The following is a 22,148-nucleotide window of genomic DNA, read 5'->3' on the forward strand; positions in this document are numbered from 1 at the left end:
GCGGCACACAGTTGGCCCAGTGTTGTCCGGGTTTGGCCGGGGTAGGCTGTCATTGTAAATAAGAATTTGTTCTTAACTGACTTGCCTAGTGAAAAAAAGATCCAAATTGGGGTGCCTGTGTAGAAGCAGCCTTATTCGTCCACATTGTGACCAGATTTCCTGGAAATTCAGAGTTACAGGATTATTGAAATGGAAAGGTATTGTTCCCACATTATATCGGAGACCGCATTCATGGTAAACATTGTAATGTTGGCTCTGTCCCTGAGCAAGGCAGTTAATCCACTGTTCCCTGGGCGCTGATGACGTGGGTGCTGATTAAGGCAGCCCCCCCGCACATCTCTGATTCAGAGGGGCTGAGTTAAATACAAGAAGGCACATTTCACTTGAATCCATTCATTGTACATCTGACTAGATATCCCCCTTTCCTTTCCCTTTCAATAAGAAATGACCTAAAAAGTCTAGCACGATATCACAGATTATCCATTATATTGACCAGATACTCAAGCGGCCGCTCTAACAATGAAGAGAAACGTCTTCAAAAATGGAATGCTGTCGGGACGACTCTAGCCAATGAGAGGGCAGATACACGTGTGAACAACAGGAATGGGTGCCGCCAGGGATTTTGGGCCCCATGAAAATATATCACATTGGACCCCACCACCACAGGCCACACCAACCCTTCGCAATTGCTGTAACCAGACACCTCCAGAACCCAATCAACCCATTCAAAGCTTTAAATAACTCTACCTTTGTAGTCCAATATTTACTGTATGATATTTACTGAACACTGAGCTGTGAAAATATAACACTGTGCAGACATGCATGCAACATTCTGCATACAGTGGAATTCACTATTTGATGCAAGACTGATACCCTCTATAAGAAATGTGCTAAAGGCCATCTTTTACAGTCTAAATGTAATTTTAATGGTACAATTCTTGAATGGAAAATTCTCTTAACATTGATGAATAACAAAATAAATATAACTTAAATATACATTAACCTCTTCAATTAGAATAAATGAACATTATCATCTATAGAATGAACAAAATAATAAAATCAGCAGTAGATTTTTTAACTAAGTATACATACCAACTAGAAAATAAGCAGCTGTAAAAGTGGAAATGGAAAATGGAAAACAAAATGGAAATGAAAAGGCCTGATTGTGGCGCTAGAGGAAAGGTCAAGTGGTCACCAAATCACATTGGGCCAGTAACTGAAAGGTCCCTGGTTCGAATCCTCGAGCTGGCAAGGTTGAAAAATCTGCCGTTCTTCCCTTGAGCAAGGTAGTTAACTGCCCAACAACTGTGCACCGACGATGTTGATTTAGGCAGCCCCTCTCACCAAGCGATTTGTTTTTATATGGAGGTCAATGAGTTACAAAAAATATAATGGTTTATTTGCTATGTGTGGCTTATTTGATCAAGAAAATGTTTTATAATGCATTGTACTGATATAATTAGGAGTTGTGCCTGTTGTTCACACGTGTATCTGCGCTCTCATTGGCTAGAGTAGTCCCGACTGCATTTCATTTTTGAAGACGTTTCTCTTCATTGTTAGAGCGACCACTCGATTATCCAAAATAATGGATCATCTGTGATATCGTGCTAGAAATGTTAAGGTTATTTCTTATTGAAAGGGAAAGGAGGAGACCTAGTCAGTTGTACAATTGAATGGATTCAACTGAAATGTGTCTTCCGCATTTAACCCAACCCCTCTGAATCAGAGATGTGCTGGGGGCTATCTTAAAACCTCTACAGGCTCGGTGGGTCCCCTGCGGGACGGTTGCGTTAACATACGGTAATGCGATTAGCATGAGGTTGTAAGTAACAAGAACATATCCCAGGACATAGACATATCTGATATTTGCAGAAAGCTTAAATTCTTGTTAATCTAACAGTACTGTCCAATTTACAGTAGCTATTACAGTGAAATAATATCATGCTATTGTTTGAGAGTGCACAGTAATGAACTTGAAAAGTTTTTAATAAACCAATTAGGCTCATTTGGGCAGTCTTGATTAAAAATTTTCAACAGAAATACAATGGTTCATTGGTTAAGTCTAAAACTTTTCACACACACGCTGCCATCTAGTGGCCAAACTCTAAATTGCAACTGGGCTAGAATAATACATTATGGCCTTTCTCATGCATTTCAAAGATGATGGTACAAAGAAAATAAAACAAAACGGTTGGCTTTTCCTTTGTATTATCTTTTACCAGATCTAATGTGTTATATTCTCCGATGTTCATTTCACATTTCTACAAGCTTCAATGTGGTCTGCTTGTGGTCTGTTTCCTTTCAAATGGTATCAAGAATATGCATATCCTTGCTTCAGGTCCTGAGCTAAAGGCAGTTAGATTTGGGTATGTCATTTTAGATGAAAATCGAAAAAAGGGGCGGATGCTTAAGAGGTTTTTAATTGACGTCCAGTTGTTGGGGTTAACTGCCTTGCTCAAGGGAAGAGCGGTAGATTTTCCAACCTTGCTGGCTGAGTTTCAAACCAGTGACCTTTCAGTTACTGGCCCAACACGCTTAATCGCTAGGCTACCTGCTGACATGCACCCTTTGTCCTGATTATGTCCACATTTGTAGACGATCAAAAGACGCGATCTGGTTGTGATCTTCCTTCTCCTTTCCTTCCTCCGGAGGTAGTCAGGCACGCATTGTGTCTGGATATCTCACAAGTGTAGATGGGTCTGGACAGTGAAACCATTTAAATCATTATCCCGCCTTGTAAGGGCGCTATTCAATATGTTTTAGCAGATTGAATCTGTTGACCTTTGATGATGTGGCCATTCATTTGTTCTACTGCAACAAATATTTCATTATTGATGGTTCAGTTGAAGAATAGGCAGCAGACGATGTGTAGATTTGAGTGGTTTATTAAGAAACATAATAGTAAAAGTGTGTCACCAATAAGTTCATCACAACAAATACAATCCGCCTAGTGTTAACAGGAGCAGCTTGTAGTTGTCTCCTCTACAAGCAAAGGCAGATAAGTGGAAGCTGGAAGGACACAAGCAGTAGCCTAATATTAAAACAATCCCTATACCCTGATAAAGTAGAGACTCTTCAGCAGTGGAACATGCAAGTTGGCACCACATTCATTAGTGTGCCTGAATTATCTTCACCAAAATAGATAGTGTGAAGCGTGTAAATTAAAACAATTGGGTACAATCAGTAGTCTATGGAGCAGGAACCTAGCAACTAAATCACATTTTAATTCAGCCCTAAAATGAATTACTTCATTGCAAACTGACATTACCACATAAATATGAGCTACAAAGTAAAAAACATGTACAGTTTTATCAGTAAAAGGACCAGTTATAATTTCAATACAACTTTTACACTCCTTGACAATTTCTATAACTTCAGATTCTGATTCAAAATTAAATTCAGATTAATTTATACTGACTCACTCTGCCACTTAATTCTAGAAGCAGTATGTTAGCCCGATTCCATTCTAAACACACCCTGTGTATCCTTACACAATCCACAAAACGCCACCATGTCTACAAACATTTAACCAACAATACGTTGGATGAAGTAAAAAGTCAATACAACAAGGTGGAATCAAATCTATACACATTGTAAAGTTAAATTCTATCTGATCACATTGATGTTAAACAATCAATGTAAGCGTACACAATAATGGCAAAACTTGAAAAATGCATGCGAGTCGAAGTTTCCTGAAAACCATTCCTTGATGTCAATGAGAGTTGGGTGAAGGTTCAAGTTCGACCAAGTTGGGCTTCGACCAAGTTGTTTTCTACAGACAATACTTAAGTAGAAAAAGGAAGCATACACTAAAGTATATACAGTTGAAGTCGGAAGTTTACATACACTTAGGTTGGAGTCATTAAAACTTGTTTTTCAACCACTCCACACATTTCATGTTAACAAACTATAGTTTTGGCAAGTCGGTTAAGACATCTACTTTGTGCATGACAAGTAATTTTTCCAACAATTGTTTACAGACAGATTATTTCACTGTATCACATTTCCAGTGGGTCAGAAGTTTACATACATTAAGTTGACTGTGCCTTTAAACAGTTTGGAAAATTCCAGAAAATGATGTCATGGCTTTAGAAGCTTCTGATAGGCTAATTGACATCATTTGAGTCAACTGGAGGTGTACCTGTGGATATATTTCAAGGCCTACCTTCAAACGCAGTCCCTCTTTGCTTGACATCATGGGAAAATCAAAAGAAATCAGCCAAGACCTCAGGAAGAAAATGTAGACCTCCACAAGTCTGGTTCATCCTTGGGAGCAATTTCCAAACGCCAGAAGGTACCACTTTCATCTGCACAAACAATAGTACGCAAGTATGAACACCATGGGACCACGCAGCCGTCAAACCTCACAGGAAGGAGACGCATTCTGTCTCCTAGAGATGAATTTACTTTGGTGCGAAAAGTGCAAATCAATCCCATAACAACAGCAAAGGTCCTTGTGAAGATGCTGGAGGAAACAGGTACAAAAGTATCTATATCCACAGTAAAACGAGTCCTATATCGACATAACCTGAAAGGCCACTCAGCAAGAAAGAAGCCACTGCTCCAAAACCGGCATAAAAAAGCCAGACTACGGTTTGCAACTGCACATGGGGACAAAGATCATACTTTTTGGAGAAATGTCCTCTGGTCTGATGAAACAAAAATAGAACTGTTTGGCCATAATGACCATCGTTATGTTTGGAGGAAAAAGGGGGAAGCTTGCAAGCTGAAGAACACCGTCCCAACCGTGAAGCACGGGGGTGGCAGCATCATGTTGTGGGGGTGCTTTGCTGCAGGAGGGACTGGTGCACTTCACAAAATAGATGGCATCATGAGTGAAGAAAATGATGTGGATAAATTGAAGCAACATCTCAAGACATCAGTCAGGAAGTTAAAGCTTGGTCACAAATGGGTCTTCCAAATGGACAATGACCCCAAGCATACTTCCAAAGTTGTGGCAAAATGGCTTAAGGACAACAAAGTCAAGGTATTGGAGTGGCCATCACAAAGCCCTGACCTCAATCCTATAGAAAATTTGTGGGCAGAACTGAAAAAACGTGTGCGAGCAAGGAGGCCTACAAACTTGACTCAGTTACACCAGCTCTGTCAGGGGGAATGGTCCAATTGACCTAAGACGGAATTTTTACTTGGATTAAATGTCAAGAATTTTGAAAACTGAGTTTAAATGTATCTGGCTAAGGTGTATGTACACTTCGGACTTCAACTGTATGTGCAGTACATACAATGAGTGAATAGCTTATTGGTTTAAAGAGGAATGTAAAAAATAAATAAAATATTGAACAAAGGCACACATCAGTCAGTCAGCTGTTTCTGCTGGAAACTGTTTCTTCCTCACATCCCAAACCATCTCCATCCGATTGCCTTTACTGGGGTTACTGCCATCACAGAACTGCCTCCAAAGTCCAAACATTTCAATGGTGTCAGCCATACAGCAGTTTGCATACTGGTATCAGTTTTACCAGCATCACAGAACAACTAAGTAACTTATCTGCAGAAACAACTGTACTGAACGGGAATAAATACACAGGAATACAAACAATGTAAAGCGGTGGTCACCAACCATTTCTGAGTCAAGATCACTTTCCGAGACAAAATGCAAGCTGAGATCCTACCACTCAGATTTTTTTTTTTAAACATTACTTAAAAAACATAAGCCTATGCAACATTAACCAATTGAAAGCAGTTTTGTAGCAATGAGATTTGTGCAGTAGGTTATAGGCCCAATACATTATCACTGCATATTGGCTACTCTTGAATTGCCCTGCCAATGTTGTTCTTCTCAGATCATTTTGAAATTATATTTAAAAAATGTTGGTATATGATCACACTGGTAATATATCATTTGTTGTATTACTTGTGAGACACAGCTGAGTGAGCATAATAATTGGCTTTTTCTTTTAACTGGACTAATGGCCAGCATCTGATGTTCAGTCTGAGGGGAGGCAGGGAGCAGCGGTGAGGCTGCCTCTCACCCGACTCACCATCCCTCCTCTCTCCCTCCATCCACTAAGAAAAGGGGACACAGTCTTCCAACTAATTGCGAAACTTAAGTCACACTGCATTATTTCTGCCTCATGCACCAATTCATGTTGTTACTACTTTGAGAAAGTGAAATATTCCTTGATATAAAAAAAAAACAAGCCGCAAATAATAACAATGCAAGCTTTGCTATACTCATTCATTGCAGCTGCAGTGCTGGTTGTAGCATGAGTGGAAATAGCGAGAACACACATTTTATGGATTATAAAACTGTTGAACAAAGTGTTGACAGTGCTGAATAACAATTTAAACATGAACTTACTCATAAAAACAGCAGCTCTTTGCTGTATTCGTTGAGTCTCTATAGTTATGGTTTTAAAAGTTTTGAAAATCTCACATCAACTTTGCTGTGCGTTTGAGGCTTCTTTTTACAGTCAATGGCGCAAGGAAACTGTGCAGACACGATAATCTGAGCTATCTGATTGGCCAGCGGTAGGCCTATAGGTGCACTTGATTTGCTCTCTGGGCCTGCCGGGTAGGCGGTGTTCTACATTCAGACACATGAAATGGTTAAAAATGGGAACACTTCCCGGTGCTTGGTCTGCTGAACCAAGTGCACCTACCACGAAAAGCACAAAACTAATTTAAAAAAACTAGGATTGCAAGGCTTTATTGTTGCGTTTTTTACAGAAATGTTTGGCTTGGAAATCTGATCACGATCGACCAGTTGGTGACCACTGATGTAAAGGATGAACTCTAAATGTACAAACTGTAATGTGATTCTAGGCCACTGCAATCCTAGTGTTGACACTGAACTCTACAGAAAAGTGCACCCTCACCTCCACATACATGTCTGCCTCCAAAATGGCACCCTATTCCATATACAGTGCACTACTTTTGATCAGAGCCTATAGGGCTGTGGTCAAAAGTAGTGCACTATAAATCAGACAAAACAAACAGGATATCATAATATGAGGAAAAAAATAATGAATTGCTGTGGTTAATCCAGTGTGTGCATTGAGAGGACTTTCCTACTTCCAGGGAATACAAATTATTTCAGTAGCACTGACAGCTTAGCACCTGGTACCTGGTGGGCTCAAAAATTACAGTCCCTCTCCTCCCCACTCAGGGTTAACATTTGGGCCTGGTCCCATTTCTACCACTAGTTACTCAACCACTCATTGAGTAGAGCCATCGGGGTAGTATGTAGTTGGAGATCAGTTGCCCAGATATAAAGAACCCGGGACAAAGGGGTAGTATGTAGTAGAAGTTAAAGACTACAGGGATAGTATGTAAATGGTATTTCACTAGATGGGTAGTATGTAGTTGGATTTGCACTATAGGGGTAGTATGTAGTTCGATTTGAGCTGTAACACCAACATGTTCCAAGCAGACCACCATAGTCCCTGTGGCAAAGAACACAAAGGTAACCTGCCTAAATGACTACGTAGCATTCACGTCTGTAGTCATAAAGTGCTTTGAAAGGCTGGTCATGGCTCACATCAACACCATTATCCAAGAAACCCTAGACCCACTCCAATTTGCATACCGCCCCAACAGATCCACAGATGGCGCAATCTCTATTGCACTCCACATTGCCCTTTTGTATTGAACCTTTATTTAACTAGGCAAGTCAGTTAAAAACAAATTCTTATTTACAATGAAGGCCTACCCCGGATAAACCCTAACCCGGACGACGCTGGGCCAATTGTGCACCCTATGGGATTCCAATCACGGCCAGTTGTGATACAGCCTGGAATCGAACCAGGGTCTGTAGTGACGCCTCTAGCACTGAGATGCAGTGCCTTAGACCGCTGCGCTACTCAGGAGCCCGGGAGCCCTTTCCCACCTGGACAAAAGGAACACCTACGTGAGAATGCTATTAATTGACAACAGCTCGGAGTTCAACACCACAGTGCCCTCAAAGCTCATCACTAAGCTAAGCGGAAAGGGGGATACCTATTCAGTTGTCCAACTGAAGAACCCTGGACTAAACACCTCCCTCTGTAACTGGATCCTGGACTTCCTGACAGGCCGCCCCCAGGTGGTAAGGGTAGGTAACAATACATCTCCCATGCTGATTCTCAACACGGTGGCCCTCAGGGGTGTGTGCTAAGTCCCCTCCTGTACTCCCTGTTCACCCATGACTGCATGGCCAAGCATGACTCCTACACCATCATTAAGTTTGCCGACGACACAACAGCGGTAGGCCTGATCACCGACAACAATGAGACAGCGTGGTGCCAGGATAACAACCTCTCCCTCAACGAGATCAAGACAAACGAGATGATCGTGGACTACAGGAAAAGGAGGGCCGAGCACACCCTCATTCTCATCGACGGGGCTGTAGTGGAGCAGCTTCAGGTTCCTTGGTGGCTACATCACCAACGAACTGTCATGGTCCAAACACACCAAGACAGTCGTGAAGAGGGCACGACAATGCCTATTCCCCCTCAGGAGACTGAAAAGATTTGGCATGGGTCCTCAGATCCTCAAAAAGTTATACAGCTGCACCATCGAGAGCATCCTGACTGGTTGCACCACCACCTAGTATGGCAACTGCTCGGCCTCCGACCGCAAGGTACAACAGAGAGTAGTGTGTACGGCCCAGTACATCACTGGGGCCAAGCTTCCTGCCATCCAGGACCTCTATACCAGGCAGTGCCAGAGGAAGGCCCTACAAAGTCTTCAGCCACCATAGGCATAGGCTGTTCTCTCTGCTACCTTACGGCAAGCGGTTCCGGACCGCCAAGTCTAGGTAAAAAAAAAGGGTTCTTAACAGCTTTTACACCCAAGCCATAAGACTCCCGAATAAAAAACAACAAGAGTTTAACCTTTATTTAACTAGGCAAGTAAGTTAAGAACAGATTCTTATTTACAATGACGGCCTACACCGGCCAAACCCGGACAGTGGGCCAATTGTGTGCTAGGCTGCCCTCCCCCACCCCCCTTTACCTCTACCTACATGTACATATTACCTAAATGAACTCGACTAACCTGTGCCCCAGCACATTGACTCTGTACCGGTTACTCCTGTATATAGCCTCGTTACTGTTATATTATTGTTGCTCTTTAATTATTTGTTATTTTTCTATTTTCTTTTTTCTTTTCATTTTTATTTATGTATTGTTTACTTCAGTTTATTTAGTAACTACTTTAACACTTATTTTTTCTTAAAACTGCATTGTTGGTTAAGGGCTTGTAAGTAAGCATTTCACTGTAAGGTCTACACCGGTTTTATTCGCCGCGTGCGTCAAATACAATTTGATTTGATTTCAATATATAGTTGGAGTAGAGCTATAGGGGTAGTATGTAGTTGGCCGGCTATAGGGGTAGTATGTAGTTGGAGTTGGCCAGCTTGCGTTCCTGTACAGCAGGAACAGTCTCTCTGTGGCGTAGCGGCCAGTGACAGTCAGGGTCCTGGAGGGAGGGGTAATGCTGTCTGTAGCAGAGCCAAGAGAACACCAGGCCCAGACCAGAACCCACCAACACATCTAAACACAGAGGGGACAACACACACATATACAGAAGTGACACAAAGATCTTAGCACGTCTCTCAATAGTGGATTAGAATAATATTCTCTTATACGTTTATAGCGCTTTTCAAAGTGAACATGGTTAATGGCTAGCCCTCTCACCTTGCCAGTGGTGTTTGTAGTCGCAGGTCCTGGAGAGAGCGATCATGAAGGCTAGGAGGAGGGGAGCGAGGAAGAGACATAGTCTCCAGGCCCTGCCCCGACCCCCCAGACTAAAGCATCGCAGCTTACCCCCCACATACAGCGCTGTGAAGCCCAGTCCAGTGAATGCAACTTGAACAAGACGAGAGGAGAGAGGGGATCAGAGATGGGGCAGGCACATATATCAAAGTAGGATCAACAGTTTTATTCATAATGACATGAGAAGGCTTGACATGAGAATGTTTAGGCCAGTGTCTAAATAAACACAACATTGTTTATCAAAGTTACCACCAAGTTAACACACACATATACTGCACACACACACACACACACACAGGTCCAGTCTAACTAGCTTTTAATCTGAACGAGCCCACTGTAGTCTCACGGCCAATCAGATCTGCTCTCGCAAGAGGACTAGCCAATCAGATTGGGCCTTACAGGAGGAGTGTCCACTGGGAAAGCTCTTCCTGCCCTCCATGACCACATCCGGGTCGCCGCTGCAGTGCATCTCCAGGTTCATCTGTCCATCTGGGAAACAGCGGTAGAAGAAGTCTGGCCGTGGCCTGAAGCACACACAGAACACACTCCATCACATCCAGTCAGCATAATACTGAGCTGGCCTGAAGCACACACAGAACACACTCCATCACATCCAGTCAGCATAATACTGAGCTGGCCTGAAGCACACACAGAACACACTCCATCACATCCAGTCAGCATAATACTGAGCTGGCCTGAAGCACACACAGAACACACTCCATCACATCCAGTCAGCATAATACTGAGCTGGCCTGAAGCACACACAGAACACACTCCATCACATCCAGTCAGCATAATACTGAGCTGGCCTGAAGCACACACAGAACACACACTCCATCACATCCAGTCAGCATAATACTGAGCTGGCCTGAAGCACACACAGAACACACTCCATCACATCCAGTCAGCATAATACTGAGCTGGCCTGAAGCACACACAGAACACACACTACATCACATCCAGTCAGCATAATACTGAGCTGGCCTGAAGCACACACAGAACACACACTACATCACATCCAGCCGGCATAATACTGAGCTTGTAGCAATGTAACCCTAACTGTACATCTCCAGACTAGTACTCCAGACTAGTACTCACCGGCCCACGACCAGCTTGATGGCGTTGGTGAAAACTCCGTTCAGTACCAGAGCCAGAGTCACCGCTGAGGAACAGAGGCAAACAACTGGGTCAGTATTTTTCTCTCACACACACACACACAATCTCTGTGCAGCTGCTCTGATGCCAAACAGCATGTGTAGTTCTACAGTCAGGCCTTACCTAGCGAGGCCTCTCTCACATCTCCTCTCTCAACTCTCTTCAGAAAGGTGAAAAGCAGGATCACCAGGAATGGAGTGAAACACGCCACGCTCTGATACGAGGGACATGGCAATAGAATTAGTAAAACAGAATGGTAGCACTTTACATTAAAGCACAAGATTACCTGGTAATACCATGGCAACAAGTTATTGTTGCTCTCCAGTTTATCCTGTGCTTTAATCTGAAGTACTACCGGCAGAACAAATATTCACATTCAATGTTCCAAGATTCCAGTGAATTCAGTCAGTGCCTCCCCCCTGACACACACCAGTACTCACAAACATGAGAGAGGTGGGGACATGGTCATTCTCCACTCTGTGAAATCTATACAGCCACATCTCCTCTGCCTGGATCTCACGAATAAAGGGTGGAAGCTGCTCTGTCACACTGAGGGAGATAACACACACACACACAGTTTAGCTCTTTTGAGTTGCACCAGACAAGTCCATACAGAACACATGTCAAAGTTATTGTGATGTTTCAATTTGAATTACTCACAGGAAGACAACCAGAAGCAGCAGTCGGATAGACACCTCTGGCAGTAAGCCACGCAGCAAACCCCTCTTCATCTTGTTTATCAGGTTAGTTTCCAGACAGATCACTTGGCAAATCCACTAGAATCCTCTCCAAAACTGTGAGGAAGGGGGGGTGGAAGAAAGAACATGGGTTCAAAATGATACATTTAACACACGTATAATCACAATTTATAACAAATATTTAAGTCTTGGTTGACATATGGCAGTGTGAACCAAATAAAATAAATCGATTGGTTCAAGAACAGGTACAGGAGAGAAGGCATGCTAGTCTTTCTTGTTCCATATCGAACCAAGCATCACGATAAATTGATAGGATACACTTTCCTCGTGGTGCTCTTTAAAATGACCAACTAAATCGGATAATGCATATCCTAAACAAATTATTCATAATTTATTCATCTTAAACAGTGCCCTGCTCTTGTATAGATCGCTGGCTACATCTTATATTATTGCTAGTAACGTTAGCCTAGCTACATCATCTGTCTCTAGCCACACATCTGTGAATAACATTTGGTGGCATTTCCGCATTTCCAGCGGTCTAAACCAGGAGGACCAACCTTAAACTCGGTGTTTAGCTTAGTCTTTCTCCGCATACTCACACTGCTAGCTACCGTGACCTGGGCCTCTCCATCATCATCATCATCCTCCCACCCATCCGCTAAACCGGTATAGCGAAAGATGCCCGGAGGAGAAAGCTTTGTCGGTCGTGTCGAAGTATAATGGCGCTTTCAAGACAACTGGGAACTCAGGAAAAAAACGAGGTCAAATCATGACTTTAGTGATTTTCAGAACGGAAAGTTGGAGATCTACAAAGATGCCCGAGTTTTCAACTTGGAATTCCGAGTTGGGTGACCATTCAAAACGATTTTCCCCAGTCGGAGCCCGTTTTTCACGAGTTTCCAGTTGTCTTTAACGCAGCATAAAGTGCGATGCCACGTCACGTTAACGGGACGACCTCTAGTGGGACAATGGTAAAATGACAAATGTGATTATTATGACCCAAGAGTGTCTTTGGGCTCATTGACAAAAAAATTAATACAAATGCAATTACTATCGATTATTTTAATCTGGCAATTTAAAGTGATATTCTATTTTCCATGAAGAGAGAGACAAATGACTTCCACTGAGACACAGTACAGCTTTATTTTAGTCAAACTTCAGGCATGTCTGAACTCCTCAGCTCCAACTCAACCTCCTTTAGAATGAAAAAAATAAAAAGACAGTCATGTACAAAAGAGTGGCATTCTCACAGTCACACACACATTTAGAAGCAGAATTTTACAGGCAATAGCACTCCACAGTAACATTATCCTATGCAAGTTCAATGCAATTTATGTACAAGTCTTAACATTATGCAATAATGACTGCTGAACAGTAAAACAATATGGTAACTTTGTGTTCATCCACTTTTTAATTGAAGCAACATTAAGAGATAGATACGACCCCGGCGTAATCCCCAAAGCAGTTTCACTATATGACTAGAGAAATGAGTTCCTCTGAAAACACGTTTTTTCCTAACGTCTGGGAGAGCATGTCAATCACCTGTAATGACAGAAATAACAAATAGTATTGCACAAAATCAAAAATAACTGGAAGGTGTGGAACAGAAACATATGCTTCAGAAAGGGCCCCTTCCAAAGTCTGTGTTGGAAGATAATACTTTGATAACTCACTCTTCGTAACCCTACTGTTTGACATCCTCTTCAGCGAGGAAGATCATGTAAAAACATGGTTAAAATCTATGTCTGTGGCAAACAGAATGACGACTATATGGTCATTGTACAGACTGAATGTTGTGTTCAAGTCTAACTGGCATAAAGTGAGTAAGTTTCAAAACAGGTGCAAAAAAAAATAAAAAAAAGGCTATTGGGTTGGCCTGGATAATCTTTGTGCAATACCAATAGAGGATCAAATCAGAATACAATGACAAAAAAGAGAATCCACATGTGGTTGTTTTTAACATAACAACAAATGAGCATTAAAAATGGATACAAAATATGTCCCCAACTGATAAAACAGATTCAGATTTACCTTCCCTTCAGAATGGAAGGGGTGCATCAAGTCTTGGCTGAAAATGATATAGTTCTGCACAAATTGCTTTGTGTTGGGGTAAGCATACAATGGTCCAGTTTACAATGGTCACTAATTGAAGGTTAGAGAAGGCTTAAAGACTAGGTACTCCTTTACAAACCATGACAAGACAGCCAGAGGACCTGAGATGTGGCTCAGAATGAACAGGCCTAATATCCATCATAGATATCTACCATGTCAAATCAGTTATCAGTAAACACTCATGTTTGTGAACATATTGATCTGTAGTACAAAACAATACAAAAATAATGAAATTAAAGAACAAAATATAATTCAAGTTTTAAAAGGTTGTTAAAAATATGACAGTGCCTTGATGCACCTATATGATCGTGCGCTGCGTGGACCACAGCCTAGTACTGAAATGATCTAAATCTAACACCTATCGAAAGAAAAGACTATCATTTGGCAGGTTTGAGAGCAACTGAGTCCATATTCCATTCAGTTGTGTTTACCCTTCTATATGCATTAGGAGAAATCAGCAGGCTTCAATCCCAAATGAATGTAAGATATTGGCACAATCTAATTCTATTTCGTTAAGACATGAATGTGGACACAGTTTGACACAAGACAACAAGAGGTATGGAAACATTTGACAAACGTGTATTTTCTGTGAGCTATCGTTTTAAAGGCATGGATACATAAATCAGTAATGTTCCAGAGAAGAGAATGCACAGGCTCAGACAAGATTAGCAGACTACTGTTCTAGGTTCAACATGATAATGTGAGTTTAGGCTGAATTAAGTGCTTGTTTACTTCACATCACAATGTTCAATTGCTTTTAACTGCATTAACATGAGTACAGTGAGTCACAATACAGAGAGCTTGGCCTATGAGGAGCAGCTGTTATCAAACAGTGGTACCATTACACTAATAGAAAATGTATGAAATGTAAACGACAACTACATACAGAATCATCAATTTTAAAGCTCCCTATTGTTTTATAGTCTGTTACTTAATACTTTGGGTGGGTGCTGTTTTCCAATAGGCGTTTTTGATACATAAATCAACTAGTATAAAGGGTGTGATATAATTTTAAAAATCTGTCATAGGAGGATGAGATTAAAAACACTACATTTTCTTTACTTATCTGATACCGAAGTACTCTATAACTTAATGTTGATACAAAACCAATTTGTGGAGATGTACACAATCATACAAAAAGGTGAAAATAAATACCCACCAGGGCAAAATACAGAATGTACTAAATACCTTGAATTAAGACGAGGGCGTTAGTCGTTCTACTATGATTAAAAAAAAACGGAAAATGTGATCGGCAGTAACTTGTGTGAGAGAACGTTTTCAGTCGCAAAGATATTTGGATCATGTCGTTGGACCTATAGCAGAAGTTACAAAACAGTTTCAAATTCCTACATTACCACAGAAAAGAGGTATCCACTTCAAGCATGTACAATGTCATGTATTATATACATATATGTTATGACCTACCAAAAGTATGTAGCAATAAACTGTGAAAGTGCTTTAAAAAGGTTTAGCAGAACAATTTAAAACATAACGTTTACGTGTACAGTACAGTACACACAGCATCACTTAAATTACTGCACACAGGGCCAATGAACAGCCACCTCTCTCTCAGGTCAGTATATTGGAAATGAGTCCCTCAAGGCTGACTGCATTACCGTGTACAAACAGACTGGGACCATATCTGTATAATATAACACTTCACTAATCTAATGAAGTGTAACACTAAATCCTAGGAGGAAATAATCACCAGAAAGTATGCTGCTCAACCTCTCAATTTGAATGAAATGTAACTTCCTCTCCAAAAACGCATTCCTGTCTGTTTCCATACACAGTGAAGGGGGACAGTCATAGAAGAGTGAAAATGCCTCCCTTCTCCTTCTCTTAAACACTTGTGGTTTACAATATGAACCAATTATGTCCACAATGGAGAGTGAGACTGGGGAACTGACAAATAGAACTTAAATGTAATGATGTGATGTCATACATTACACTATATGCCCTTATAATTCACCTTATTAGAAGGACTATATTCACAAGGAGATCTGCACAATTCTAAACACCTAAACAAACAATACACCATTCACCGAGATGAAGTGAGATAATCTGTTTGTAAACATAAACAAATATATATAAACTGGCCACTGAGTATGTATATATACACACACTATGTGGCCAGTTTATTAGGTACACCCATCTAGCGTATCGGACCCCCAGTTTATTAGGTACACCCATCTAGCGTATCGGACCCCACTTTGCCTCCAGAACAGCCTGAATTCTTTGAGGCATGGAAACGTTGCTCAATTGGTATCAAGGGACCTAACATGTTCCAGGAAAACATTCCCCACACCATTACACCACCAGCCTGTACCGTTGACACTAGGCTGGATGGGGCCACGGACTCATGCTGCTTATATAAAATCCTGACTCAGCATGATGCAACAGTAACCGGGACACGTCGGACCAGGCAATGTTTTTCCACTCCTCAAATTGTCCAGTGTTGGTGATTGCATGCCCACTGGAGCCACTTATTCATGTTTTTAGTTGATAGGAGTGAAATCCGGTGTGGTCGTCTGCTACAATAGCCCATCCGGATTAACAAGTTGTGTGTTCCGAGATGCTGTTTTGCACACCACTGTTGTACTGCATTATTTCCCTGTTTGAGGCCCGCCTGTTAGCTTGCACAATTCTTGCCATTCTCCTGCGACTTCTCATCAACGAGCTGTTTTATCGTCCGGAGAACTACCGCTGACTGGATGTTTTTTGTTTGTCATACCATTCTCGGTAAACCCTAGACACTCATGCATGAAAAGCCCAGGCCGGCCATTTCTGAGATACTGGAACTGGGCTTGCCTGGTACCAACAATCATACCACGCTCAAAGTCACTTAGGTCACTCGTTTTTCTCATTTAACATTTAATCAAACAGTAACTGAATGTCTCAATGCCTGTCTGCCTGCTTTATATAGCAAACCATGGTTACGTGACTCACTGTCTGTAGGAGTGAACTATTTTTGTGAACGGGGTAGTGTACCTAATAAACTGGCCACTAAGTGAATATGTGTGTGTGTGTGTATATATATTTATTACATACACACACTGAACAAAAATACAAATGTAATCTTTGCCAAGATAATCCATCCACATGACAGGGGTGGCATATCAAGAAGCTGATTAAACAGTATGATCATTACACAGGTAAACCTTGTGCTGGGGACAATAAAAGGCCACTAAAATGTGCAGTTTTGTCACAACAATGCCACAGATGTCTCAAGTTGAGGGAGCGTGCAATCGGCATGCTGACTGCAGGAATGTCCAACAGAGCTGTTGCCAGATAATTGAATGTTCATTCCCCTACCATAAGCCACCTCCAACTTCGTTTTGGAGAATTTGGCAGTACGTCCAACCGGCCTCATAACCACAAACCATGTGTAACCACGCCAGCCCAGGACCTCCACAACTGGCTTCTTCACCTGCGAGATCATCTGGACCAGCCACCCGGACAGCTGGTGAAACTGTGGGCTTGCACAACCAAAATATTTATGCACAAATTGTCAGAAACCGTCTCAAGGGGGCTCTGCGTGCTGTCATCCTCAACAGGGTCTTGACCTGACTGGAGTTTGGTGTCGTAACCGACTTCAGTGGGTAAATAATCACCTTCGATGGCCACTGGCATGCTGGAGAAATGTGCTCTTCACAGATGAATCCCGGTTTCAACTGTACCAGGCAGACAGCGTGGTGTAGGAGAGTGGTTTGCTGATGTCAACGTTGTGAACAGAGTGCCCCATGGTGGCAGTCGGGTTATGGTATGAGCAGGCATAAACTACGGACAACGAACACAATTTCATTTTAAATCAATAGCAATGTGAATGCACAGAGATACGGTGCTGAAATCCTGGAGGCCCATTGTCGTGCCATTCATCCACTGTCATCACCTCATGTTTCAGCGTGATAATGCACGGCCCCATGTCACAAGAATCTGTACACAATTTCTGGAAGCTGAAAATGTCCCAGTTCTTCAATGGTCTGCATACTCACCAGACATGTCACCCATTGAGCATGTTTGGGAGGCTCTTCATCGACGTGTATGACAGCATGTTCCAGTTCCGGCAATATCCAGCAACTTCACACAGCCACTGAAGACGAGTGGGAGAACAATCCACAGGCCATAATCAACAACCTGATCAACTATGTGAAGGAGATGTGTCGCGTTGCATGAGGCAAATGGTGGTCACACCAGATACTGACAGGTTTTCTGATCCACGCCCCCTATCTTCATTTTTTTAAGGTATTTATGAACAACAGATGCATATCTGTATTCCCAGTGAAATCCATGGATTAGGGCCTAATGAATTTATTCCTTATATGAACTGTAACTTAGAAAAATCTTTGAAATGGTTGAGTTCATATTTTTGTTCAGCATATATATATATATATCATAATATACAAATAATATATATACAATAAAAATATATATATACACACACACACAAACTGCCTTCAGAAAGTATTCACACCCGTTGACTTTTTCCACATTTTGTTATGTTACATCCTGAATTTGAAATTGATAACATTTCGATTTTTTGTGTTACTGGCCTACACACAATACCCTATAATGTCAAAGTGGAATCACGTTTTCCAAACGTTTTACTAATTAATTCAAATGAAAAGCTGAAATGCCAAGAGTCAATAAGTATTCAAAACCTTTCTTATGGCAAGCCTAGATAAGTTAAGGAATAAACATTTGCTTAACAAGTCACGATAACTTGCATGGACTCACTGTGTGCAATAATAGTGTTAACCTCATCTCTGTACCCCACACATACAATTATCTGTAAGGTCCAACAGTCGAGCAGTACATTTCAAACACAGATTCAACCACAAAGACCAGGGCGGTTTTCCAATGCCACGCAAAGAGGGGCACCTATTGGTAGATGGGTAAACATTTGAGCATGGTGAAGTTATTAATTACTCTTTGGATGACGTATCAATAAACCCAGTCGCTACAAAGACACAGGCGTCCTTCCTAACTCAGTTACCGGACTGTTCAGGGGTGGCTTTAAACCAGTTACAGAGTTAAATGGCTGTAATAGGAGAAAACTGAGGATGGATCAACAACATTGTAGTTACTCCACAATACTAACATAATTGACAGAGTGAAAAGAAGTAAGCCTGTACAGAATAAAAATCATGTTTACAATAAGGCACTAAAGTAAAACTACAAAAAATGTGGCAAAGCAATATATATTTTTGTCCTGAATAAAAAGTTATGTTTGGGGCAAATCCAACACAACACATTACGGAGTACTACTCAATATTTTCAAGCATAGTGGTGGCTGTATCATGTAATGGGTATGCTTGTCATCATTAAGGTCCGGTGAGTTTTTCAGAATAAAAAATTATCGGAATGGAGGTAAGCACAGGCACAATCCCAGAGTAAAACTGGCTCAGTCTACTTTCCACCAGACACTGGGAGATTAATTCACCTTTCAGCAGGTCAAGAACTTAAAAAACAAGGCCAAATCTACACTGGAGTTCCTAACCAAGACGGTGAATGTTCCTGAGTGGCCGAGTTACAGTTTTTACTTAAAATCTGCTTGAAAATCTATTGCAAGACATGAAAATGGTTGTTTAGCAATGATCAACCAAATTTGACAGAGCTTGAAGAATTTTGAAAATAATAAATGGGGAAAATAGTGCACAATCTAGGTGTGCAAAGCTCTTAGAGACTTACACAGAAAGACTCACAGCTGTAATCACAGCCAAAGGTGATTCTAACATGTATTGACAGTGGTGTGAATAATTATGTTAATTAAATATTTCATTTTTAATAAAGGTGTAGAAATTTCTAAAACATGTTTTCCCTTTGTCATTATGGATTATTGTGTGTAAGGTGAGAAGAAAAAATATTTAATCAATTTTGAATTCGGGCAGTAACAACAAAATGTGGAATAATTCAAGGGGTGTGAATACTTTCTGAAGGCACCAGTACCAGTCAAAGGTTTGGACAAACTTACTTAATCAATGTTTTTTCTTTATTTGTACTATTTTCTACATTGTAGAATAATAGTAAAGACATCAAAACTATGAAACAACACATATGGATTCAAATTGTATCCAAAAAAGTGTAAAACAAATCAAAATATATTTAAGATTCTACAAAGTAGCCACCCTTTGCCTTGATGACAGCTTTGCACATCCTTGGCATTCTCTCAACCAGCTTCATGAGGCAGTCACCTGGAATGCATTTCAATTAACAGGTGTGCCTTGTTAAAAGTTAATTTGTGGGATTTCTTTCCTTCTTAATGTGTTTGAGACAATCAGCTGTGTTGTGACAAGGTCGGGGTAGTATACAGAAGATAGCCCTATCTCGTGAAAGACCAAGTCCATATTATGTCAAGAACAACTCAAATAAGCAAAGAGAAACGACAGTCCATCATTACTTTAAGACATGAAGGTCAGTCAATCCGGAAAATGTCATGAACTTTGAACGTTTCTTCAAGTGCAGTCGCAAAAACCCTCAAGCGATGAACTGGCTCTCATGAGGACCGACACAGGAAAGGAAAACCCAGAGTTACCAGCCTCAGAGATTGCAGCCCAAATAAATGCTTCACAGAGTTCAAGTAACAGACACATCTCAACATCAACTGTTCAGAGAAGATTGTGTGAATCAAGCCTTCATGGTCAAATTGCTGCAAAGAAATCACTACTAAAGGACATCAATAAGAAGAAGAGACTTGCTTGGGCCAAGAAACATGAGCAATGGACATTAGACCGGTGGAAATCTGTCCTATGGTCTAATGAGTCCAAATTTGAGATTTTTGGTTCCAAACGGTGCGTCTTTGTGAGACGCAGAGTAGGTGAACGGATTATCTCTGCATGTGTGGTTACCACCGTGAAGCAAGGAGGAGGTGGTTTGATGGTACTTCTGCAACGATATACGCAATCCCATCTGGTTTGCGCTTAGTGGGACTATTTTTTTTTCAAGAGTACAATGACCCAATACATCTCCAGGCGGTTATTTGACCAATCAGGAGAGTGGTGGAGTGCTGCATCAGATGACCTGGCCTCCACAATCACCCAACCTCAACCCAATTGAGATGGTTTCGGATTAGTTGGACGGCAGAGTGAAGGAAAAAGCAGCCAACAAGTGCCCAGCATATGTGGGAACTACTTTAAGACTGTTGGAAAAGCATTCCTCATGAAGCTGGTTGAGAGAATGCCAAGAGTGTGCAAAGTTGTCATCAAAGCAAAGGGTGGCTACTTTGAAGAATAAAATATAAAATATATTTTGATTTGTTTCAAATTTATTACTTACTACATGAGTAGGTGTTTCCAAACTTTTGACTGGTACTATATATATATATATTATATATATATATTAATTTCATTCATAAGTGTATCAAAAACAGGTATAAGGAATGTCGGAATATAGTGTGATCCTGAAAATTGCACAAATCTATTTTCTTCTCGTTGTGAAAGGAGAGCAAGATAGGGATCGATGGATCATGTCTGGAGTGATGAGGGTGGTAGGAGTGTTGGGCCTGACTCTGCTGGCTCACCAACACACAGCAAAGCCTTCTGGGGACATGAAGCAGCCCCTGGCAACGGGCCACTAGCAACCCCAGTACACAGGAAGTAAACAAAGAGAAAAGCAGCATGTTGGAAAAAGGTTTAAACCCCCTCTCCATCCCCCTCACGGAGTTCTTCAAAGTGCCGGTAACCAATGACATAACACTGAGAATCCACACTTGTAGAAATGACAGAATCACACTGAAGTGGTGAAACAAACACTGGTTATTTGGGGTGATGTGCGGCACACCTCTCAATCTCCCCTTGCCCTCTCCTCCACGCCCAAAATCCTTAGATAGAGGAGCTCTGCTCCGCTCTCTGACATAGAACCACTGACTACTCACACCAAGTCTGCGCCTGTCAGTCCTTCGGTCTGTCAGTCATTCTGTCCAGCCCATGGGAATATCAGGTGTAACTGTTGGCTGCAGTTCTGGTCTCTTTCACTTTATGGCACATCTCTAATCACACCCTCTTCCCCATAGGTATAGTGCTCCATTTCTAGTGCACTATTTTAGGGAAAAGGGTGCGATTTGAGACAGCTTTACTCTCGGTCCTGCTGGCTGGGCTCCTCCTCGGGGTCCTCTGGCTCTTCTTTGATACTGACCGTACCAGGGTGGTGTGTGTGAGTATGTGGGGGGTTGGCGTTGGGGCCCAGGGGGCTGAGGGGGTTGTGGTTGGAGCAGCAGGGGCGACCCTCCAGGGTAGAGGGGGTGAGAGCTCCCCCCTCATGTTGCCGGCAGAAGGAGCGAGGGCAGAAGTCACAGAGCGCTGAGGCTGGGACACCACACACACTGCAGTCATGCCATGGGCACTCCCAACGACCTACACACACACACACACACACACACACACACACACACACACACACACACACACACACACACACACACACACACACACACACACACACACACACACACACACACACACACACAGAG

The 22,148-nt window shown here is 41.7% G+C and overlaps 2 protein-coding genes across 5 annotated transcripts in view; both read right to left on the bottom strand.

The window, feature by feature from the left end:
- Positions 1 to 9,121: 9,121 nt before the first annotated feature.
- Positions 9,122 to 12,229, bottom strand: ppc1a (Phosphatidic acid phosphatase type 2 domain-containing protein 1A). Its single transcript, NM_001146657.1, is given in 8 exon segments — positions 9,122 to 9,494; positions 9,639 to 9,809; positions 10,116 to 10,240; positions 10,815 to 10,878; positions 10,995 to 11,085; positions 11,312 to 11,420; positions 11,532 to 11,665; positions 12,169 to 12,229. Coding segments are annotated over 7 exon segments (801 nt in total). The 5' UTR covers positions 11,603 to 11,665; positions 12,169 to 12,229; the 3' UTR covers positions 9,122 to 9,324.
- Positions 12,230 to 21,296: 9,067 nt separating this feature from the next.
- LOC106585046 (histone-lysine N-methyltransferase NSD3) overlaps positions 21,297 to 22,148 on the bottom strand; it is a 32,497-nt gene continuing 31,645 nt past the window's right edge. For all 4 annotated transcript variants that reach the window (XM_014170797.3, XM_014170800.3, XM_014170799.3 and 1 more), the window contains one exon: positions 21,297 to 22,032. In XM_014170797.3, coding sequence (XP_014026272.1) covers positions 21,752 to 22,032 — 281 coding nt within the window. In that variant the 3' untranslated portion in view covers positions 21,297 to 21,751. The remainder of the gene's footprint in view (positions 22,033 to 22,148) is intronic.

Source organism: Salmo salar, chromosome 24 (genome assembly GCF_965601325.2).
Source record: "Salmo salar chromosome 24, fSalSal1, whole genome shotgun sequence".
Lineage (NCBI taxonomy): Eukaryota > Metazoa > Chordata > Actinopteri > Salmoniformes > Salmonidae > Salmo > Salmo salar.